The sequence below is a fragment of the Globicephala melas genome, chromosome 2 (genome assembly GCF_963455315.2).
Source record: "Globicephala melas chromosome 2, mGloMel1.2, whole genome shotgun sequence".
NCBI classification, from domain to species: Eukaryota; Metazoa; Chordata; class Mammalia; order Artiodactyla; family Delphinidae; genus Globicephala; species Globicephala melas.
In genome coordinates, this window is record NC_083315.2 from 174662816 (window position 1) to 174683736 (window position 20921).

At 49.7% G+C, this 20921-nt stretch overlaps 1 protein-coding gene and 1 pseudogene across 5 annotated transcripts in view; both read left to right on the plus strand.

Moving 5' to 3' along the window:
- The window catches only part of TECPR2 (tectonin beta-propeller repeat containing 2), a 96015-nt gene that overhangs the window by 24578 nt on the left and 50516 nt on the right, over window positions 1-20921 (plus strand). For 4 of the 5 annotated variants that reach the window (XR_009563210.1, XM_030883319.2, XM_060295309.1 and 1 more), the window contains exons 5-9: window positions 2246-2403; window positions 10992-11304; window positions 13677-13809; window positions 16725-17030; window positions 17948-18921. Coding sequence is in view for 4 of the 5 variants with exons in the window: in XM_030883319.2 (XP_030739179.1) it covers window positions 2246-2403; window positions 10992-11304; window positions 13677-13809; window positions 16725-17030; window positions 17948-18921 (1884 nt within the window). In the remaining variant the exon portion in view is untranslated. Of the gene's footprint in view, window positions 1-2245; window positions 2404-5151; window positions 5299-10991; window positions 11305-13676; window positions 13810-16724; window positions 17031-17947; window positions 18922-20921 lie in introns of those variants that run through there. The other variant, XM_060295310.1, reaches the window with a different exon arrangement.
- LOC132596895 (mitochondrial import inner membrane translocase subunit TIM14 pseudogene) lies at window positions 5341-10132 on the plus strand (annotated as a pseudogene).

A 20921-nucleotide genomic window follows, 5' to 3' on the forward strand; every position in this document is an offset into this window, starting at 1 on the left:
GTTAGAGTACGTAAAGAAAATCTGGCCTCACACAGACATGTAGTGGGAAACAGGAGGAGTATTTTAATAGCCCTTCCAGAGAATTGTGGACATTCTTTAACCACATCCCCAAATTGACTAATGGTAGTTTCTTTAAAGGTTGGTTACAACGTGGAATCTGAAAGCATATAGATAAATTTTTCTTGCTCTGTTACAGTGAAATCTATTGGTCTGTCTTGCACTTAGAATGGCTCCTTGACCCACGTGTGATTTTGTAACATCTTGCATTGATCACTTGGAAAATACTGACCTACTGAGTGATGCACATCTTCCAAATGTTGAAACATTTAATTATATAACATCAAAGAAAGCACCTTTGTTAATATCGCCATCATTCTGATGAGAAAAGTCTTCAGCTGTTGGGAATCTGTCAGGTTCACCAGGGTGGATACAAGTTTTCAAATTCTAATCTTCACTTGTAAACTTGCATTTTGTTATCAGCAACAAATACTGTCACTTATTTTCCCTGAATTGACAGGCTTACTTTGTTCTTTCTGAGAAAATGCCTACCAAATACCCAAGTTTGAATAATTATAGTATTTCAAGTAAAAATGTATTTTGTGAAAAAAAGCAGCTGGTTGAGCTCACAGCTCATACGACCGCACAAGTGCTTCCTCCTTGAGAACCGAAGTGCTTCAGCATCAGCAGGAGGGCTGCGTGCGTGCCCTGTTTTGTCACACAGAATACAAAGATAGGCGTACGCAAGAGTCAAGATGAGATGGAATTATCATTTTCCTGCGTCAAAGACCTTCTGAAGTGAAATTCATGTTTTTGCTGCAAGTGCACAGTGGCTAAGGGCACCGTGGCAGCTACCGGATTTTGGTGCCCTGCTCATCTTGGGCCCGTTTGAGCTTTCAGTAGCTCTACCAACCATCAGTACAAACCACAGCTTGGTGGAAAAGGCAGATAAAACCTAGTATTATAATGAAAATGGTTTTGACCTCGCCTGGGGACCCTCAGGGACTGTGGACCACACTTTGAGAACTGCTACTCTCCAGGGAAACATTTTGTTAAGGTTTTAAGGGTCCCCATATTTGTACTTTCCTGCTGTCACTCCCCCAGCCTGAGTTGCACAGAGGGGACACTGCTCATGCATGATGTCAGGAAATGGAGAGAAAAATCACATGCAGAAAGCACTATCCTTAGCGTGCTGATCATTCTTTTCCCAGCTTTATTGAGGTTCTGATCATTGTTTTTTGGAGACACAGGTATTTCATGAGATTTGCAAAAAAGACGTGTGTTTTTGCACAATACGGTACAATAAATTTAATTCCATTACAAGCTAAGTGAAAAATTGAAAAGCTACAGCCTGCATAACTGCAAAGGTGGGAGGGAAATCTGGCTTGATGTCCTTGATGTTTGCGGGGTAGTGGGGATTTCCGTCTTGATTGTGCTGGTGGTTACATAACTGAATGCATTGGTCAAAATGCATAGAATTGTATATCGAAAAAGAGTGAATTTTACTGTATGTACATCTTGCCAGTGGATCTGATTGCTGCTCCCTCTTTCCCTGCAAAGGTCTATGACATTGCATCAGTATTTCTAAACAATTAAAGAAACAGGTTCAGGAGAAGAGGGCTTATAGCAGCAGATATTTGACACCAAGAAATATAGTTTGTGTTAGCAGTAAAATGCCTTCTAGAACTTTACTTTGTTCTTCAATATACTTAATACCATTTTAATTTCTTTCTAACCTGTTTCTTCTGACCCTTTCAGTAGGCAAGGATATAATGTCCCCACGATTGCTTTGAACCCTTTGTGGAGGAGGAGTGCGATATGGACTTTGACCGTTGTCACAGTAACATTATAGAAAGCCCCAGTGTGTTCTGTTGGAATTAATAATACACATGGTGCAACATATTTCTGCTTAAGCTTTATGGATTCTTCTTTGAACCGTGTACTGAGAACATTTTTAAAAAATTATACAGAATTTGTAAATGTTTCTTGGCCAACTTGATGTAGCCTGACATAGATGGTAACCCTGACTGTTTTCTCATTAGTGAGGACTTTTGCAAATAATTTCATTGCAGTGGGTTGACATTGAATCCAGTGAGAATTAAAGCATTCGTTTTAAGGTAGACATTGACCAAAGTCAATGTCAGGCACAGGAGGGACACGGGCCAGTCCTCTCAGACTGACGTGGGGTCACTGTAGCCTGCTGCGCCGTGTGCCTCACCTGTGAGCCTCACCTGGCGTCTCTCCGCAGGGCATCTGTCACTCCCACCTGGTACTGGAGGAGCCGGCTTCCATCGTGCAACTGGACTACAGCCAGAAGGTGCTGCTGGTCTCGACTTTACAGAGAAGTCTGCTTTTCTACACCGAGGAGAAGTCTGTCAAGCAAATCGGAACACAGCCAAGGAAAAGGTGAGCATCGCTGGTGTCGAGGCTCGTGGTGACGCGGCTCCAGGCAGGTCCCCAGCCTGCCCGCCACATGTGGCTGCTGCAGTCTGCTCCCTGCGGGCCCCCTCCTCCACAGCCCGGGTAGGAGGTCAGGGGTCAGGCTCAGGGTCGGGTGGGAGCTCGCCCCTCACTCCCTCCGCGTGCCGCGCCATCGTGAAAATGGAGTGACCTCGGCAGGGGAGGTGCTACCAGTTGTGTCACCTGCTGTGGAGCTGAGCGGGGGGCGCGGGAAGAGTTCACATGGGCTGTAGCCCAGCCTGGGGCCGGGAGGCATCCTGAGGGAGGGGGCGGGTCTGGAAGGGGTCAGGGCTCCTGGCCGGGAGAGGGCCCCTCCCTTGACCTGCTCCCTGGACGAACAGCGGCGAGCAGGGTCGGTCCAGTCCCAGCCTGCCCGGGGGAGAGGCGGAGGGGCAGGACAGCATGTGGGCCGGGGGCACGCGGGGGCCTGGGTGGCGTGGTGCTGGAGAGTGGGCAGGAGGTGGGCGGGCGTCAGTGAGGGCCAGCTGGTGGTGCTGGGGGTGCCAGCCTCCGGTCCTCTCAGCGTCTGTTGTGCTGTGTCCTGGGCTTTGCAGCAGCACAGTGCAAGTTTATTCTTTTTCTGCGTGGCGGTCCATGGCTATTAAAAGACACTCGCGCTTCCCCTTTGGCTTCTACTTTCCACGCTGAATACCCCCCTAATTCCACCAACAATCTGGTGTCTCTGTAACAGTAATCTCCCTGTCGGCCCCTGGAACGCTCAGCAGAATCTGTAGCTTGGGCTTAGTGGTGTGCAGAGCTTGGTCGTGACTTTCCCTCTGCCAGGGTCCCACTCTTCTGCTTGACGTCTCGTCCTGGCTTGTCTGTCAGTGTCTTACTGCCTTGTGTCTTTTTGGAAGGAAGGTGGGGTGTAAAAAGAGAGATTTAAAAACCAGTTACCTCCACGGGGATCGTATACCCAACAGTCTTTCTCTTCAAACCTGGCCTTGTAACCTCCCGTGTGAAACCTGAGCACCTTGGCATGAACCTCTCCTGGTGCGTTGTGTAGCCAAGTCTTTCGGCAGCTTGCGTTAGAAGCACACTCTTGCCAGGCACTGTTTCAGGATATAGAAACAGATAAACGGGTCCCGTTTCTCCTAGGGAGCTGTATTGGAGAAGTGAGGGATGACAGAATGAACGGAAACATTTTTAACCTCTGTGTCCTGAAGGCTTGTGTCTGTCGTGTGCTGTGTTAGGCTGTGGTTAGAAAAGGACGTCGGCCATGTCTGCCTCCTGGAAGTGGTGCCCCATGCAACAGTGTCCCTCTGGGTGGCACACGGTGGGACAGCGGTGAGCCAGGGGACGGGCCTCTGCCCTCAAGTAAGATAAAGGTCTAGGCTGCGGTCAGTGCTATAGAGGCAACATCAGGGTGAGGTGTCAGCTGGGGGCAGGGCCTCTCTTAGAATGGTCAGGAAAGGCCTCTGGGTAAGAGATCTGTGGGCTGAAGCCTAAAGCATGGGAAGAGCGTTCTGGTCTCAGGGGACAGCAGATGCCAAGGCCCTGGATCGGGCCAGGGCCTAGAATGTTTGAGGAGCCAGGAGGGGGCTGGGGTGGCTGCAGACCAGTGGGCCGGGTGCTGAAAAGGAGGGCCTGAGCCTGCGTGAGGCGAGAGATGCTGTCAACCGCGTTATTCTAGGTGAGACGGAAAGCCAGTGGGGGGCTTCAGGCAGGAGAAGGACTATCTGGGCTACCCTGGATCTGTCTGGAGACTTGGAGACGGTCAGGCAGGGAACAGTGAGAAGGCTGCTGCAGGAGCCCAGGAGTAGCACGGAGACCTCGCCTGGGTACCCGGCATGGAGAGGAGAGGGGAGGGGGATGGAGGGTAATGGGGTGAATCGGATGTAGGGGAAAACGGAGAGAAAGGAACAATAAGAAAGGGTTTCCGTGCCCTTGGCTAAAGCAACTAGACAGATGGTGAAGCCATTTAACTGAGATGGGAAGACCAAGGTTAAGGTCTAGGCTTCAGGAATTCTGTCTTGGGGCTGTTGCATCTGAGATGCCTGTTAGGTAACTAAGCAGGAATCACAGTCCAGCGTAACATACACAGGTTGGAAATTCAGGGAAGGGGTTTTGGCCAGAAATGAAAATGAGGTCATCAGATGCAGGTGACATTGAGACCCCTAGCCTTGGATGAGGTCACCCAGGGAGAGTGTTTATTCATTCAACATTGGAAAATCCTTACTAAGTCTCTGCTGTGTGCCAGGCGCCCTTCTCAGTCTGGGGAGACAGCTGTGAACAAGGGGGACAAGAGCTCTGATCTTAAGGAGCTCATGTCCTGTGAGGGAGCCAGACATTAAATGTGTTCTAGAATGTTCAGTAGTAACGAATGGGGATGGAGCTAGCGAGGATGCCTGCCTTAGCGGGTGTGTGTTTAGGGCAGGCCGGTGGGTGGAGCCTGAGCAGATTCCTGAGGGAGGATGGGAGGGGCGGCAGAAGCCCTGCCTGTACGGAGGGTCTAGGAGCACAGACCAGGCGCTGGGAGCAGGGGCGCTGGGGGCGGCCCATCCTGTGGGCCCTGCTCAGGGGCTGCTTTACGCCACTGCCATCAAGAGTCATGAGCGGCCTTGACCCGGGGAGCCAGTCCTGCTGCTGTGTGAGGGGGGTGAGGGCAGCTGCTCAGGGAGGCTGGCGGGGGCTCCCGGGCGATTCACGTGAGAGCAGGGCCTCACGCCAGGCCGGGGTGGTGGGGGCGCTTTGAAGGCAGAGCCAACGGGTGTGTTGACTCTGGGGTGTGAGGGAGATGATCCCTTGGAGATGGTGGCTTGAGCACTTGGCTAGGCGGGGCTGCCGGCTACTGGTGTCGAGGAGGCTGGCGGAGGAGCCGCGGCTGATCTCAGGAAGCAGGTGGGGCCGCAGCTGTGCATGCGGGGGGGGGGGGGCCCGTTAGCCGATAGACAGTGTTCAAAGCTCTGGGACGGAGGAGCTCACCTGGGGAGTGAGTGTCACTAGGGAACAGGGAGGCCTCGCATTCTGGGGCACTCCATTGCTTCCGTGTCAGAGAGAGCCGTGTCGGAGCCGCTGATCGGCCCCGAGAGGCGGGCTGAGCCGGGCCTTTGTCTCTGGCAACGTGGCGGCCGCGCGTGCCCACCCTCGTGGGGCACAGGCCGTGGCATTGGAAGGGCTGAGGGAGGGGGAGTGGGCAGTGAGTGTAGGCAGGACTCTTTCTGTGTAGATGGGAACGCAGAACTAGCGGGTGCCTGGAGGGGACCGTGCGGGCTGGCGAGACATTGGATGGAGCGTGTGGCGGCATGTTGGGCGGCTGCTGTGGGCCAGCGGGGAAGCCGGGCTCGGGGACAGGCGCAGGGAGTGCCGGAAGACAAGGTTGTCCTCTCCTGACCCAGTCTGCGAACCTCCTCAGGTTGACAGAACAGCGTGTATGTTTCTCCTAGAAAAATCTCAAAGTCCCCAGCCATCCCCCGACGTGTGTTCCGTCTCGGTTCTCCTCTGTGTATATGCTGGCGCCCTCCCTGTGCCTATCGCTGTGTCCTGCAGTCCAGTCAGGAGGACTGTCCTGGGTCGGCAGCGCCTGCGTGTTGCAGTCCAGGCCGGGTGTGGGGTGTGGAGCCTGCGCCCCCGCCAGAGCCACCTCGTGCCCGTCTGGTGGCCTTTGGGCATTCGGCTGTGGAGACGATTGTCCCGGCTTTGACTCGTTCTCCCGTTTCAGGCTCTCTGTCTGTGCTCAGCATTATTATACATAAGTTAGAAATCACCATTTGCTGGTTAGAATTTGATCACCGGCAACACTTCTTTCATATTAATGTGGCTCATAAAGGGAATTAAGGTGTCTTGTAAAGTCATCAATGGTCTTCCTAGAAATCAACTCCACCAAAATTAAGAAACTAAGTTAATGTGTTTATGATTTTAGAATCCTGCAGTGCTTAGACCTTAGAAGTTGGAGTTGTTGTGTCTGATTCAGACTGACATCAGCAAGTGCTGCAGAATCGCCCTGCAGGCAGGTGGTGGCCGAGTCTGGGGTAGAGGACGGTTTGCATCCGGCTGCAGCTAGTTATCCCCAACTTCACTGCCTTCTCCCAACCCGCTCCCGACACATTTCCACAGCGCCTCAGAGGCAGCCCCACGCCAGGCCCCCGCTCAGCCTGCCCTTCCCTGGAGTGCCCGTTCCCCTTTCTCAGTCTGGTCATTGTCCACTCAGTAACCGAGGTGTAGCCTTTGATGCCCAGGTCAGAACGTGTCCCCCTTGTCTGTAGTCCTCGAGCAGCCCTCTGAGCCTCAGAGATGGCACCTCGCAGACGCCCGTCTGCTGCAGGGCGTTGAGACAGGGCCAAGACCTTCCTCTCATGCATCTTTCACGTTGCCTGCAGCGCAGAGTCTCTTACATGGTTCAGGAGCTCACTAAATGTTTGTTAAAATGAACGCTTTAGTCACCTAAGGTGAAGTGACAGGAGCTTTTAAAAAAAAAATACATTTATTTATTTATTTATTTATTTTTGGCTGTGTTGGGTCTTCATTGCTGCACGCATGCTTTCTCTAGTTGCGGCGAGAGGGGGCTACTCTTTGTTGCAGTGCGCGGGCTTCTCATTGCAGTGGCTTCTCTTGTTGCAGAGCGTGGGCTCTAGGCGCGCGGGTTTCAGTAGCTGTGGCTCACAGGCTCTAGAACGCAGGCTCAGTAGTTGTGGTGCACGGGTTTATTTGCTCCGCGGCATGTGGGATCTTCTCGGACTGGAGCTCGAACCTGTGTCCCCTGTGTTGGCAGGTGGATTCTTTACCACTGCGCCATCAGGGAAGTCCAGCAGGCGGATTCTTAACCACTGAGCCACCAGGGAAGTCCGATAAGAGATTTTTAAGAGGACTTTATTAGTAGGAGAAATATAGATTTGAAAATTGGATCACCAAATAGAAATTGATTTGATAGGAAAGGCAGGAGGAAGAGGTTATAGGCTACCGTGCCAGAGTTCTTTGGGTGTCTCTTTAGAGAAGCTTTGCAGAACAGAGTACTAAAGAAAATCATCAGAACATGATGCTGATTATGGAGCTGTCCATGAACGATCTACAGTGTTAGGTTAGTAACGATCTTGATTCTTGGTTAGTCTAACAGTTTTCAGTTCAAAGCTGAATTCGATATTTGGTGTCCTCCTTAGACCCTGTCTGGAAGGATTTAGTTACTGAGGTGCCAAAGGGGTGTAGTGAGATGCTGAAGTGCAGAGAAACACCCAGATAACTTTATCTGCGTGCCTTTGTGAGATGGGCCCTGTGGATGCCTCCCTGGGGGTCGGGTGTGCTGTGTGTGCAGTGAGGGTGAGGAGAGGGCCCAGCACCCACAGGAGCACACGATGGTAACAGGGGTGGAATTAGAGGCAGTTGAGCGTTTGTGGGGACTTACGGTGTCACAAGCATTGCTTTCTTTTGTTTTCATAGATTGTCATTCAATTCTCACATCAGCCTTTGAGATGGGAATTATTATCCCTGGTTTATAGACGAGGAAACTGAGATCCATACCACGTAGCTATTAAATGTCAGGGCTGGAAATTGAGCCCAGGTGTCGACCTAAAGCCAGTCCTCTTTCTACCATTCAAAATCAGAGAAATACTTCGGAGAGAGAATCAGCAGGACTTAGGGTTAAACTGAAACTCTTCTTTAAATCAATTAATTAATTTATTTATTTTTGGCTGCATTGGGTCTTCGTTGCTGTGTGGGCTTTCTCTAGTTGTGGTGAGCGGGGGCTACTCTTCGTTGCAGTGCGCGGGCTTCTCATTGTTGTGGCTTCTCTTGTTGCAGAGCACAGGCTCTAGAGCACAGGCTCAGTAGTTGTGGCACACGGGCTCAGTAGTTGTGGCACACGAGCTCAGTAGTTGTGGCACACAGGCTCAGTAGTTGTGGCTCACGGGCTCTAGAGTGCAGGCTCAGTAGTTGTGGCGCATGGGCTTAGTTGCTCCACGGTGTGTGGGGTCTTCCTGGGCCAGGGCTCGAACCCATGTCCCCTGCATTGGCAGGCGGATTCTTAACCATTGCGCCACCAGGGAAGCCCCCAAACTGAAACTCTTAATATTTGAATTCTGGTGGACGTCTGAGATTTGGCAAAGATGTGGAGCAATGAGAACTCATAGATTGCTGATGAGAGTATAGGCTGGTGTAAACACATTGGAAAAAGTTTGAAGTTGTCTTCCAAACTTGAATCTGCTTTTACTCAGCAGCCCAGCAGTTACCCAGCAATCCAACAGTTCCACTTCTGAAGTATCCTTGACAAACTCTTAGACCTGAATACTAGGAGGTTATTTGCAGAAATGTTCATAATGAGCACTATTCAAAACGAAGAAGTGGAAATAATTCAAATGCCCTTCAACAAGAGGGAGAATAAATTGTGGAACACTTTATAGCAGTGGAAATGAATAAGCTACAGCTTTTTTTTTTTATCAACAAGGATAAATCTTAGAAATATTATGTTAAGTTAAAAGCAAGTTGCAAAAGGATGCAAATAGCATCATACTATTTTTTTTTTTTTTTTTTTTTGGTACGTGGGCCTCTCACTGTCGTGGCCTCTCCCGTTGCGGAGCACAGGCTCCGGACGCGCAGGCTCAGTGGCCATGGCTCACGGGCCCAGCCGCTCCGCGGCATGTGGGATCTTCCCGGACCGGGGCATAAACCCGCGTCCCCTGCATCGGCAGGTGGACTCCCAACCACTGCGCCACCAGGGAAGCCCCGTACTATTATTTTTATACAAATGGAAGGCAAACAATACTAAATTATGTGGTGTTTAGGAGTACGTAGGTATGTGGTTAAACTATCGATAATCGCAAGGGAATAATGAACACAAAATTCAGGGCTCACACATGAGAACGGAGTGGGCAGGGACTCTTGGAGCCAGAGAGCATCAGCGATGTGACTACCGATTTATTTCCAAAGTTGAGGGATAGGTTCCTGGGTGTATATTTCATTATTAGGCTTCAAAGCATATATATTCTTTTGTTTGTGTTAGATATTTCATGATACTAAAAATAGAAGGAAAAAAACCCCAAGCCGGAGGATCAGAATGGAGATTGGTCCCTGTGATGGGTTTAAGAGAAATTCTGAAAGTGCTGCCCCAATTCTGGACATAAAGCTCATTCACTGGCATGTTGGGATGAGCACAGCAGTCAAATGTTAGAAGGAACAGAATTTCAGAGCAGGGAGAGGATGGTCAGTCCTGGGTCTGTCACCTCTGCCTCCGTTTCCTCTTCTCTGAAACGGGAGTCACGATACTTGCCTCACAGGGCTGTGTTGAGGGTTAAAGGAGAGTGGAGATAAAGCACTGCGTGCAGGGTAGAGGCATAGAGTTGGTGGGGTGGGATGAGCCGTGCTACAGGTGGGGCCGGGGAGCTGAGCGGGAGCCACGGCCAGTACAGCGGTAGCGGTTGGACTGACCATTGCTGCTGCGGGATTTGCAGGGGGTTATGCTTCGCAGGCCATGAAGCATATGGAGCCTCAAGTAAAACAAGTTGTTCAAAGTCTACCGAAATCTGCCTTTAGTGGTGGCTATTACAGAGGTGGGTTTGAACCCAAAATGACAAAACGGGAAGCATCGTTAATACTAGGTGTAAGCCCTGCTGCCAGTAAGGGAAACATAAGAGATGCTCATCGATGAATTATGCTTTTAAATCACCCAGATGAGGGAGGATCTCCTTATATAGCAGCCAAAATCAATGAGGCTAAAGATTTACTAGAAGGCCAAGCTAAAAAGTGAAGTAAATGTATGATAAATGTTAAGTTCTTACTCATTGATGTATATGAGTACCAGCTTTTATAATAAAACGCCTCAAAGCTACACGTTTTAAAAATTAGCATAAGCTAAATCAAAGCCTTGGTATAAATTGGAGGATTTAAAATCGGATTATAGAATATTTGTAGGTTAATACTCAATAATTATGGATAAATGCATGCCATTTGAAGTGTTGTTCATTACTCATTTGTCAAATAATTTGGTACCTATTTCAAGACAAAGTGAACAAGGTAGTCTCTCCCTGAAGGAATCCCCAATCTGATGGGAGACTGATAAAGTGATAATTAAAATACAATGTGATAAATATGATGGAATTAGCACAGGTTGTTATAGTAGGGGCTCATCTCATCGGGACAGAAGGCTGTTCAAGGTACAGAGGACTCCCCCAGTCACTTAGAACCTTGAACTTAAAAGTCAATTTAGCCACAACTTAACCTAAGAAACTGATCTAGGTATGTACTTATCACTTTGTCAGTGATAAATCTAAATTGTTTCAGATTTCATACATTAAAAACTATAACAGCATGATTTTTAAAAAAAAGCACTGTGCGCAGTAACTGTTGCGTGTGCTTAGCGGGGTGCACACTTCTGAGGATGCTGTAGGGAGTGCAAGACAGAGACTGGCTCCTCTGTGGCCTCAGTGTTGGCCAGGCGGTTCAGTTAACCAAAAAATACACTGTAGAAAAGGGTTCAAAAAAGAATCAATCTTGTTTTGGCTTAGTCCAGAAATTCTTGTTAGAGTTAATATCGGGGGTTGACAGCTAGCACTTTAAATCAGTCCATTCTCTTTCTTTCTTTCCTCCTTTTTTTCTTGTAATTTCAGCACTGGGAAATTTGGTGCTTGTTTTATACCAGGACTTTGTAAGCAAAGTGATCTAACCTTGTACGCATCACGGCCTGGGCTCCGGCTGTGGAAGGCTGACATCCATGGGACCGTTCAGGCCACGTTTATCTTAAAAGATGTCTTTGCTGGAGGAGTCAAGCCTTTCGAGCTTTACCCGCGCCTGGAATCCTCTGACAGGGGAAGTTGCAGCTCACCCGAGAAACACCTGGGGCTTGTTTCATGTTTCTTTCAAGAAGGCTGGGTGTTGAGTTGGAATGAATATAGTATTTACCTTCTAGACACCGTCAACCAGGTAAGTAAAGTGATTGTACCACGTCTTTGGTGTCTAGAGGCAAGAGAATGTTTATGGACTGTTCTGCTTCATTTCTCAGACGATAGAAGGAACAGTGTTGATTCAGATGCTTTGCTTTTTCCACTGGGCCAGTCAAGGAATCCAAATGAAGGCTTGGTTGTTTTTGTAGATTTGAAAAAATATTTGGTTTAAATATTCATAGTCCTGTCCCCTGCTAAGAAAGTGTGTGTGTGTGTGTGTGTGTGTTTGCGGCACGCGGGCCTCTCACTGTTGTGGCCTCTCCCGTTGAGGAGCACAGGCTCTGGACGCGCAGGTTCAGCGGCCATGGCTCACGGGCCTAGCCGCTTCGCGCCACGTGGGATCTTCCCAGACCGGGGCACGAACCTGCGTCCCCTGCGTCGGCAGGCGGACTCCCAACCACTGCGCCACCAGGGAAGCCCTGTGTGTGTTTTATTTAAGCACAAAATTAAACTTGTTCTTTATAATTTCTTTGAATCACGTGTTTTCTGACTACCAAATTACTGTGAGGGTATTAAATGAAAACTCAAACATGACGGAAACAGTAAGATAGGGACTCATTCCCCAAGGCCTCCGCAGGGCAACACTGAGTTGGGCAGGGGGCTCTTTCTCTAGCTTTCTTTCCACCCTGTTCTTTTACCCTTATTTCTCCTACCCAAATGGAGCCACACTGTTTTGCCATTTTTTTCCCCACTTTACTTAATGATGTATTTGGGCAACTTTCCAGCGTTATTTTTTTCCCCAGCATTATTAAATCATGGTAGGAAACAATTTCTGTTTAAATCAGGATGGTAAGAGGTTATTGCCAACAGAGGTGGAATTAGGAATTAAAAAAAAACAAAGCTGTGTAGTTTCAGTTTATTCTTAAGAGCAGAGCTTTTGCTGTTTTGTACGTCATCTCCTCACCCCACCCCCCACCCCCATCCTGCTCACGTTCTTCCTTCTTGAAGTCAGCAGGCCTCTAACAGACGCCCTTTTCTTTATAAGCAGCACTTCACGGTAGAAATCAAAGGGTTTTCTTAGTTGTGTGAACAGAAAATGAAATTCGTCTGCAAGGCTTCTTAATGATTGTTATCAGCCATGCCTGGTACTACTGGTTTAGTAGAAAGAAAAACTGACCTTTTTCTTCTTCCTGGGAGATTCTGGTCTGGTTCTACCTATAACCAGGAGTCTCTCGTCTGCCTGGCTTGGTTTCCCTACCTGGAACATGGGGAGGGGACTGGTGAGTTGGGTTAGGGAATCACCAAGATGCCTTTTAGCCCTGAGTTTGTTTCTTTTCTTAAGGAACGTTTTGAAAGACATTTTTGTATTCTTCCTCAGGTGTAGAGAACACAGCTTTTCTTCTTTTTCTGGGTACTGTTTGAACTTAATGTGCACCTGTTAATTGGCGGGGTCAAGGTGTGGTATAATTGTACGTCAGTTCCTCTCTTCTGAGCACTTCCCCAGGGCTTTCCCCAGTAGGTGTAATTAACTTCATCTTATAGATGGGGAAGTGGAGACAGAGGACCTGGTCATGAGCAGAGAGTCTTTACATGGCAACATGATTAAAAGCTTTCAAACTACTGTCAGGATTATTAAGAATTTACAAAGGACTGAGACTCATTTTCTCTTCTATAATGAGCTAGTCTCTTATTTGCACTGTTGACTGAGAAGCAAGAATTTTTTTTAAGTCAGGGATGTCCTGTGTTTTGTTTGCTGTCTGCTTTCAGGTGATGTTAGGGGAATCCTCCCTCACTCACTTATTCATTCAAAACCAAGGGTTGCAATGCCTATTAGTCTCTCCCACAGGACTCCGCACGGTAGGGGACCTAGACCTGCCAGCACACATTCCAGCCCAGGAGAGACGTGCCAGGTGGGGGTTTGTGTAAAGTGCTGTGAGCTCTGAAGAGTCCTGGGCATTGCTGAGGAGGGTGAGCTTGTCAGGGACGCTTCCCAAGGAGGCGGCCTCTGAATCAAGTTGGAACTCTCCCAGTGAGCAAGGGTCAGGAAAAGAATTCAAGCAGAGCGCGTGACGTCGTGGAGGAACAGGGCTGGGGTTTGGACTGGCCAGTTGAGGCACCTGAAGCCAGAAAAGGGCGATCAGAGAGCGGGGAGCAAGGCGGGGACCGGTTCAGAGGGTGGCCGAGAGGCGGGGAGAGACTGCTCGCTCAGTCTCATAAATTTACTGGCAGGGGTTGTGACTCAGTCACACATCCGTCAGGTATTACCTGACTTTGACTGAATTTCCCTGAGTTTCAGAATCATGACAACGAAGAGCAGTTGTCTGACTTATTTGGATTGCTACACATGCTTGTACGATTTGAACTATTACTATTGCCTGGTTTTGTGATTTTTTTTTTTTTTTTTTTGGACAGGCCACAATTGCTGGTTTGGAAGGATCAGGTGATATCGTGTCTGTTTCCTGCACAGAAAATGAAATATTTTTCTTAAAGGGAGACAGGAACATTATAAGAATTTCAAGCAGGCCTGAAGGACTAGCATCAATAGGTTTGTATTTCTTGTAAAATGTTATAAAATGTATTTGTTACAAAATTTGTTATAAAATGTATGTAATTACAGTTTGTGATGTATAAAACGTACCATTTTTTTGCTCGTTAAATGATTGTAGCTTTTTCGAAACGAGGTGTTCAGAGGGTTTCCTTTGATTCTGAAAAGACGGTTTGTGATACTTTTCTTGAAGGTTACCTGCTTTCAGGCTTACATCAGCCAGGGTCTCACATTTGGTGGAGTTGCTTCTGCGGGTCTGGAGGTCAGGGAGGTTGGGTGAGTAGGAAGGAGAACTTGGCACCCACCTGACTGATCTCCGTCCGACACTCTGAGACAGCCTGTGGGATTGATGCGTAAGATTTTAGAACATTTCAGTCTGTCACCTGGGACACGGTTTTTTACCTTTAACATAGTTCTTCCTTGTAGTATTGATTATTCTCTGTGCTTTTGACTTTTTTTGGGTAATTCATATTTAAGCCCAAATTCTAATGAGTAAAGAACCTTACTCTGTGTTGTCGTGCATGCACACGACCATGGTACTTTATGTATTTGTTCCTGGTGGTCGCAACAACAGCTGTGTGGCCCCTGCCCCACTGCCCCTCCCCGCCTTGTCATCACTGCGTTGTGCTCACCACCTTCCAGACTCTGCTAAGCACTTAACGTTCACGATCTCGTCCAGTCCTCCGAACAGCCTCGTGCGGGAGGGCCCGATGCCCGAGGTGAGGGCAGTGCCCACAGATGCCAGCGCCTCGTGGGGCCTCTGAAGTTCACTGGGCAGTTGCACAGGCGTCCTGCCCCCGCCTTTCCCTAAGCAGGCCACCTTCCTCCCTGGGGCTGGAGTGGCCTTGGCCCTTCCTCGCTTGCTGTGCGCCTGTCCTGACACTGCTGCCTGGGTCTCTCCGACGAGGCCTGCCCTCCTCGGGTGCTGCCCTGTGCACCCCTCCCCCTTATCATTCAAGACTCGGTCGGTATCGCCGCACTTTTGATAACTTCTTCCAGTCGCCTTAGTTGAGTCAGTCTCTCCTCACTGCGTTCCTGGGGCCCTTTTCCTGCTGCTCCTTGACTTCGGAGTCGTTGCCTCACCACTTACCTTACGCAAGAATAGATTTTTGATTGCAAGGCTCTCGTGACTCACCTTGTGGCCCTAACACAGCACGTGGTTTGAAGAAGACCCTAGCGTGTTAGTCAATGGTGTCCTCCTTTCACAGATTAGAAAATTGAGGATTGGGGTAGTACGTGACAAGCCCCAAGTCACCGTCCAGATTTCCGCTTCAGCCGCTGTTTCCCCTGCCTCGCCAGGTTAGTCAGGAGGGCCCGCCCTGTGCCATGGCTGTGGGCACGCCACTGCTTTCCTCGGGTCTCTTGGCCACAGGGCCATCCTTGGTGTTTCTACTCTGACCAGTGTCAGCTAATGTCTGAGTGACCTCAAGAGAGGCAGCGGAGATCCTGGGCAGGAAGTGGGGCTCCCTCCCTCCAGCACGGGAGGGAGCGGCCTGCCTGGGACATGGCTATAGCGTTTGTCTTTTAAACCTTAGAATACAAGGTTTGGCTGCTGGGAGAATATAAAAAACAGCCTCACTTTAGCCAGATATTTAGCCTCAAAAAGACAAAAATGAAGTACTAGCTGTCACTGTCCTGAATTTATAATCTCCCAAGAGATGGCAAGAAGAGAGTGAATTACCTCTTAAGTCACAGAGGGCAGGTTGGGGCGAACATCATTCCAGGGTTGTAACTTTCATAGAAACGGAGAGAGCTCTGCTCTTGAGCCTGTGAGCTGGGGGCCTTAACAGTGTCACCAAGTGGCAGTGCCACTTACAGGGGAGAAGTGACCAGGAGCCACGAGGCCAGTAGACTTCCTGCAGGCGTGAAGATGCTCTGTAACTACACTGCCCACACGTGGCTGCCAAGTACTCGAAATGTGCTGAGTGCAACTGAGGAACTGGATTTTAAGTTTTGTTTCATGTCTATGAATCTGAATTTCAGTAGCTACATGGCTGCTGGCTACTGTACTGGACGGTGCAGCTCCAGACCAAGATCTGCCTGTGTAATCTTGTGTGACCTTCTGCAAGTCACTTCCCTGCCCTGCTCGTCCCCACTTGTGGCCCCCGGTCGAGGCAGGAATGCCCACCTGTCTGGGTAAGGGCCGTGTCTCCATGCCTAGAACGCATCTGGCATGCGGTAGGTACTCGGTAACAGAAGGATGGCTGGATGGATCAAAATGGACCCCCAGTCCTGTGTTGAGGGTCCTGTGGCTGGAACCTCCTACTGTCGTGTTGAGAGGAGGACGTGTCCATGGAGGTGGGGACAGAGCGCCAGGCCCACCAGCCCACTGCCAGTCCTGCTCTGCTCTCTCTCCTCTTCGCACGTGGACTCCTTTAATGAACTCCTCTGTTTTGAGTTTGCGCTGGTGAAAAATGACCTTTCCCTCCTTGAACTTTGAGAATTTTTATTATAGGTACATGTGTGTTTTTCAGAGGTCCCTGGAGGAGTAGTGTTTTGGCTGCACCACGGGGGCCCCAGCAGTGAAAGCACCGACTCCTAACCACCGCACCACCGGGGAATTCCCTCTAAGCCCTTTTTTCTTTTTTATTATTATTTTTTTTCCAAGCCCTTTTTTAATAGGCATCTCACCTTTATCTATTATTTTGTGAGTTGAAGTGAGAAATGCTCTACCTTATGATAGTCCCTTACTTTGAGTTATTTACAGAAGACAGCTGCTGTGAGTTATTTGACTGATTTTGACACATGAACTTCCTGGAGAACAAAAACCACGTGTTGGAACCTGTTGTACAATTCTTTTAGTTTCGCTGGTTTCTCTGAATTTAGCAGGCTGGTATTTAGGGCTGGCAAACCTTAATAAGAGCACTCCATCTTTCCCTCCAGTAACCATGGTAAAACTGACTCTTCTTTCTCAGTGCGGGACGGTCTGGAGCCGTCAGGATGCCCAGAGCAAGTCCATGGGCAGCGTGCGGAGAAGCCGCCGGGGGCCACGCCTTCTGAGACGAGGCTCAGAGGCTCTTCCGTGGCCAGCGAGCCCAGAAGCAGGAGCAGCTCACTCAACTCCACTGACAGCAGCTCCGGGCCGCAGGCGGCTCCCGAGCTGGGCAGGAGCGGCCAGCTCACCTCGAAGAGGTTCAGTGTGATCAGCTCGGAGGACTTCGACCAAGAGCTCATTGTGAAGCCTCTCAAAGTGAAAAAGAAGAAGAGGAAGAAGAAGACAGGTACCATCCACGGCAGAGCACACACGACCTCCTTCCGCCCCCGTGGGGCCTTTTACCAAACTCTCTGGGAAGGCTGCTGCTTGCTGAGTGAGCACTGCCCGTTCGCTGGAAAGCACAGAAAGCGAATGTCTTTCCTCCTCGAAGGAGTTTTACTGTGAAATACGTATACATTATACACACACATAAAGCATTAAACTATAATGTAACATACCACCCTGCTTAACAGGTCTGGGTGTTATACTTTTCAATATTTAAGTAAAAATTTCTGTTTATTCATGTACATCATTTATTAGACCAGAGATTCTGTAAACCTGTAAGGAAGGTCATGGAAATCTTCAGATGGATCGATTTATGTTTAATGTAGGGTATGTCATCAGATATGGGCTTTTTTTTCTCTTTTCTTTTCTTTTCTTTTTTTAGGCTGCACTGCATGGCTTGCAGGATCGTAGTTCCCCAACCAGGGATTGAACCTGGGCCCTTGGCAGTGGAAGCACCAAGTCCTAAGCACTGGACCGCCAGGGAATTCCCAGATACGGGATTTAACACTGAGTTTAAAAAAATTTTTCACTTCTTGGTGCCTGTTGAGCCTCTCTAGCTAAAGATCACTGCGATATTGAAGGAAAATGTTACCAGATCCCTTAGCATTTTAATAATTAAAAGAAATTGGTCTGTGATCCATTTGTTCCTTTGTTTTTCTTAGTTAACATTTCTTGAAGGCCTCAGAGCCCATCAGTGTGTACAGTATTTGCATCCATTTAAAACATCCCTGCGTTGGGATAATTTGTACTTTAGAGATTTATTCTTCACCATTTAGATATCCTTCATTTAAAACGCTTTTATCTTAAGCCCAAATTTTGTTTTTTAGTTAGTGTCTTACTAGATTCATACCTAATCTTAAACGTTCTTCTTTTAAACAGAAGGTGGAAGCGGGACTACCTGCCCCAGTTCCCTTGAATCGACTCCCTGCTGGGAGTGTCCTGGTGATAGCCCCCAGTCCTTGAGCACAGACTTGCTGTCCACGACCTCGAGTTTGGGCAGCACCGTGGATCAGTCCAGCACAGGGTCTCCGGACCAGGAGTGCAGTCTCAGTGGTGAGGCCAGCAGTGTCCTGCCAGAATACAGCGACCCCGAAACGTTCAGTGTCTTGGAGGCGCCCTTCCCCGCCCCTGACTCACTGAATGAGGAAGGTGACGGAAGAACCGAAATCCCACTATGTGACGGCGCAGGCGAGACGCAGCCGCCTAGCGGGGGGTTGAGTTCACCCTGGCATCCGAGGGAGGACGCGGAAGGGAGTGATGACATCGCGGAGCTCGAAGAGGAGCCCTGTCCCGTGAGCGGTGGGCCAAGGAGCACACAGTCACCCTGCCGAGAGCGGGGCAGCTCAGCAGAGGCCCAGGAGGTGGGGGGCATGGAGCCTGCTGAACCCCAGAGCACTTTTCCGGAGGCCCCCCTCCAGGGCTCCCCCCTGGTGCCTTCCAGCCTCAGCTGGACTCCCAGTGCTGAGCGGTGGCTTCCAGGGACCAGCGCTGAGGAGCCCAGTGAAGAGCAGGGCTTCCGGAGGCACCTGGGGGCCCCAGGCCACCTCGGCTCGAGTCCCCGGCACGCTGCTGCTGACGATGACACAGGCCAGAAAGCAATGGCTGCTTCCGAATGTGACTTGGGGAGTGCAGGAGGACGACGGCCTCGCTGGGTCTCTGCCTCGGTGGCCAGCGCCCATGAGCAGCCCTCACGGGACCAGGCGTTGACGTCCAGTGACGAGGAGGACATCTATGCCCACGGGCTGCCCTCTTCATCCTCGGAGACGAGCGTGACCGAGCTGGCAGGGAGCCGCTCCCTGCAGGACCTGCACCCGCCGGGCACAGACGAGCCCGGGCTGCTGAAGTCAGAGGAGGTATGTGCGCTCCTTTCTTAAGGGAAATCATTGGCGAACTGATTATATTTTTCTGTTTATGCAAAGAAATTATATTCCTACTGTAAAACCCGTATGCCAGAGGTGTTTGGAAGTCTGCCTTTGGGGGATTTCCAGCGCAGGGATCTAGAATGGCTTGGACTCCTGCTGACCTGTCACCCCTGCTCAGTTACCCACTTTACCAACAAAAGCAGCCTCTCCTTGTTGATTCCGGCGGGGCCGGCCCAGCATGGGCAGTTAGTGCTAGTCATCCCAGAGGATGGCTGGATTGGCCTGGGGGCCGCTCCCAGAAACCAGTGGCAAGAGGCCCGTCCACTTGTGGAGGGGAAGGCGCTGCCCCGCAGACAAGCGTCTCGAGGAGCCGTGTCTCCCTGACCTCCAAGCAGCGGCGCCAGGGCTCCCCTGCAGGCTGTACAGAAACCAGGTTTCGAGCGTCCAGTTTCCTGGGTCGGGTTCTACCTAGCCTGTGCAATTAAAAGACGATTATTAGCTGTTCTTGGTCATTTTATTTAAAAAAGTGGCTTTTAAAAAGTGCTTGTTTCCTTAGCAAGTAATTATTATGTAGATGTATTTGGGTTCAGAACTAACTGTGTACTGTAACCCTTTCTGCTAAGTGGATGAGGTGTGGATCGTGCGTGTGAACTTATGCAGCCACATGTGCTTTCCCCAGATGTGCCTCTGGATTCTCTACGTCCTAATGACGTGTGACATTGGGGCGGCTCTCACCGTGTGCCAGGTGCCGTGCTAAGCACTTTACAAGTTTAACTCATATACTGCTCGAAGAACAAAACCCACAAACTAGGTGCTCCCGTTTCACAGGAGGAAGTGGAGACTCAGACAGATAAATGGCTTTCACCAGGTCGCATGGCAAGTGGGGCCAGGGCCCTCTCTCTCGAACCGCTGTGCTGTCTGTCCTACCTCGAAAGTGAAACGTCCTGCTTATTAGTTTTAAGACAGAATGCCCTTTCACTCAGTCTTCTGCGCATTCACCCTTTCGTGAGTGCCTTCGGCTGCCAGGCTCTGCGTCGGGCGCTGGGGACGCTGCAGTGCCCGTGACAGGCAGTCGTGGATCTCAAGAGTCCTGGACACGTGTGCAGATCCTCCCAGTTGAGTGGAACTCGGGCGATGGTGATGAGCAAAGTGCAGGAGGGGCGCGGCGCCCACCAACCATGGCAGGAGCCAAGCAGCTGAGCCGAGGGCGTGGGCAGTTGGCATTCTAGACCAGAACTTTAGAAAAGTCCTAGGTGAGAGAGCACCTGGTACTTTGAGGACCTCCCCCAGCCTTCACTGCTCCCCGCCTTGTCCCCCTCCAGAGAGCTGGAAAGCCACATTTTGTTGCGTTGGGGGGTGGGTAAGGTGTGTCCTGGTGAGTCAGGGCCAGATCGAGAGGGGTTGGGTGCCAAACTCTGTGAAGCAGTGAACGTCCATGTGTGGGTGATTGTGCAAATACATGGGTTTCTTTTGCAGTTTTGGAAAGCTGTTAAAGTACACACTTTATTTAGCTTTGATTTTTAAAAGAACCCTAACATCTAAACCTTAGTCTACAAGATTCAGTCAGGCAGTGTCTTGGCCAGATTTCCATCAACCACATAATGTGCCACGTGTCCGATGATTGGATCAGCGCTTAAAACAATATGGTGAAAAAAACAAAGATAGTGGTAGTGCCATTTCTCCTAACACATCTCTAATGATGAGCTGTACAAAAAATCAGTTTGCATACAAGTGGGAAGTGAGGTATCCCTGTAGAATAAAACCAGATCCTTTGAATGTAAGCGCTAGGTGAGGGAAGAGGTTGTAGTATCTGTGACAGACTGTTTTCCAGGAACGTTATGGGGTCTTTGTAGGGGACAGCCGCTCCCACTTCACAATGTTTCTGTTAGAGCTGGTCGAGAGATAGAGGGCCGACTTAAGTGATTGCACACTTTTCTTATTGACGACAGTACGACACATGCAGCTGTGTCCTCTGCCGCAGAACTCAGCAG